At 31.9% G+C, this 2,840-nt stretch overlaps 1 protein-coding gene across 2 annotated transcripts in view; it reads left to right on the top strand.

Annotated features, from left to right (window-relative positions):
* LOC108911676 (integrin beta-PS-like) overlaps nucleotides 1-2,840 on the top strand; it is a 32,581-nt gene that overhangs the window by 14,849 nt on the left and 14,892 nt on the right. For both annotated transcript variants that reach the window (XM_023455170.1, XM_018716668.2), the window contains exon 5: nucleotides 465-549. In XM_023455170.1, the coding sequence (XP_023310938.1) occupies nucleotides 465-549 (85 nt within the window). The remainder of the gene's footprint in view (nucleotides 1-464; nucleotides 550-2,840) is intronic.

Here is a 2,840-nt window from a genome sequence, read left to right as displayed (position 1 = left end):
ATTTTTGCTTTTAGACTGATGCTATTTTTAGATAGAACAGTTTGTTATTGACAAAAAGTGTACATTCACTTTTTTCCTAACTCTTATAGTTTCATGGCAAAATTGCTTTTTCGGAAGGGTGCTTCTGGATTCTGTCGATAAACTTTATAGACGTTCCTCATAAAACCTAAAAAAATATAGTACCTATTAAAATTGGTCTTAGTCTCGAGTATGTGTGAGTCAAATAAGCCTTTTTGTCTCCCCTTCCCTTGGGTTTAACCAATATGCCACTCTTGCGCTGAGGTCACCAATGCATAGGCCTTGATAAGATCTATGAGGCACACTATACTATTTTCACACAACGTTTGTAACCCATCTAGCGGGAGTTTAGCCTAACCCATCCTAAAACGAAGGTAGTACGATATGCATGGAAAATTATGCAGATGCGATGCATGTAGATGTTACATCGTATTATATGGTTTTAGTTTAGTAAGTCCGTGCGAAGGTTGTGCAGCACCTTACGGCTTCAAACATGCGATGATGTTGTCGACTGATTCTTCTCAGTTTTCAGTAAGTCCGCAAGAGAAATTCAGTTAACAAAGCTTCTCGAACTATTAACAGTGATTTACTTCATGGTATCTCGTCGAATTGTAACAAATCAGTTAATAATTTATAAAACTTATCACCTCTAAATGATCGCTACTCATTCATCGTTACACATTTTATTGATAGAGAATTGCATTGGCTTTAGCTGGAAGAACTATATGAAGTATGGAAAACGGAACAAATAAAATTATTTTTGCTGTTGAATGCGCTGCTAACATTGTAACTCTTTATTTTTTTAATTTTATAACCATATATTGTTTCTAACCTAAAGTGGGCTGTGTAAGCGGTATCAGGAGGCTGAAATCAATATTTTTCCGTTCAATAACTTTTTAACTTCATGTACTTCTACTGCTTTGTTTCATTGTCATGATCATGTTTTATCTGGCTTAGATGGTACAATGGGGATATTACAAGGTGAAAAATATTGATTTTTCTCCCTCAAAACAGATTATTAAAATGAACGAATCATTTTACTGTATGTACAGAATGTTTGCATGTATTGTGTACTGACCACTAACGGTAATATATTTTAGTAAATAGACTCCGCATATTCGAAAACTTTTAATTATAAAAAATTGCAAATCCTAAGCATGTAACAAATTTTTTATTGTGATAATTTTTGGAACAATGGAACTCTAATAATAAGGTGTTATTCTGCATCCTTTTAAGTGTTTCATTACCAATTTCTATAGACATTTTAAATTTTTAGTACAACGTTAGAAATATCATAACAGTTTCTATTAAACAGATACCTACACGAAAAGAGAGTTTTTTGTGTGGTAGACTACACTCCCCTACCCCATGTATATTGAGCTGCTGAATACGAATCTGACATAAGAATTGCACTATCAGGTCAAGATTTTTATCTAACCTAAAAAAATAGGTCAAAAAAGCAAAAAATGGTGTTTATTTCTGATGAAAAGCTATGTAGCTGACTTATGAGAAACAACCGTATAAGTTAATGAACATGGATACTTAAGTAGGTTGATCTCTAAACATATAGGTTAGAATTCCAACTAACTTTGAAACTTTGTTGTTAACTTTGAGGATACACACATAGATCTATCAAAAAATCCGTAGAAATTCGTAACACAAATTACAAAATCTGTAAAACAATCCGTAAAAATTAAACTCGAAATTCTTGGAAATGATTAATTTTCCTCCTTTTGAGGTTAACTATGTTAAAAAATGTTTTAAGTATTCCAGTTTGCAAAAGTGAAACTAGTAGTGACCATTGATTTTATGATAGTGACATTAGATACACCTTGTTTTATTTACGTCAGATCTCAGTTATCTTACCTAATTGGAGCAGCATTCACAATAGTTGAAATCTGAGATAAATAAAACACTGCTAATTTATTAGCTACGCATCAAATGGTCCCTGTAGCACACTGTCTTAGATTTACCATAGACGGCCTAAACTCTGTTAACTGTGTGCAATATTAGGAATTAAACGAACTCTCTTTTCCAAATGGCATTTCGCAAATCTTTATTTATGACTGTTATGTTGTGTCGTGTTTTACAAGTTATTTTGTAAGAGAAATTTGAAATCTGAACAGTAGTCTTCTTAAAAATAAGCAGAAAAAGAATGAAATATGGAATAGGATTTAAGAACTTACTGAGATTTAGAATCTATCACATTCACAATCGCCAAATTGAATTAAGAATAACAACATAGGCATATTTATTAAAACCATAAACAATCCGTAGATTTATAGTATTTATCTGAAAATCTGAGATCATGTCAAAAATCCGTAGATCTACGGATAAATCCGTAGGGTTAACAACACTGCTTTGAAAAGATAATAGCTTTGTTCATAGAGAATTCTAAAACACTTCCCAACAGCCAGACGCATGTGCATTCCGATGTAATACTTATAGGCCAAGCAAATAAAATTTTTACTCGAAAAAAGTACAATCCTCGAGATTATTGTAAAATTGTCTAAAGGAACATAATACAAGACAACTCTCATCTCGTGAGTCAAAAAATTTTATTAGCTAACTTTTCTATTTAAACAAATAAGTGAGGAAAACAGTTTTTTCACTATGCAGGGAAAACCATCAATTTTAGCGAAAAGTGACTCTCAGACAGCTTGTAGGGAGTAAAATGAGACTTGTTAAATTAAAATCGGTTAATAAACAAAAAAGTTATTGCAAAAAAACAAGAAAAGTGCCCATTTTTAAATTTGTTTACTATCGCATTTATTGTTAAAATTTTATAAAACCTATGACAAGTTGAGGGTTTTGTCATACTT

Source organism: Anoplophora glabripennis, unplaced genomic scaffold (genome assembly GCF_000390285.2).
Source record: "Anoplophora glabripennis isolate ALB-LARVAE unplaced genomic scaffold, Agla_2.0 scaffold575, whole genome shotgun sequence".
Classification (NCBI taxonomy): Eukaryota; Metazoa; Arthropoda; class Insecta; order Coleoptera; family Cerambycidae; genus Anoplophora; species Anoplophora glabripennis.
This window is presented reverse-complemented; position numbering and strand designations above follow the sequence as displayed.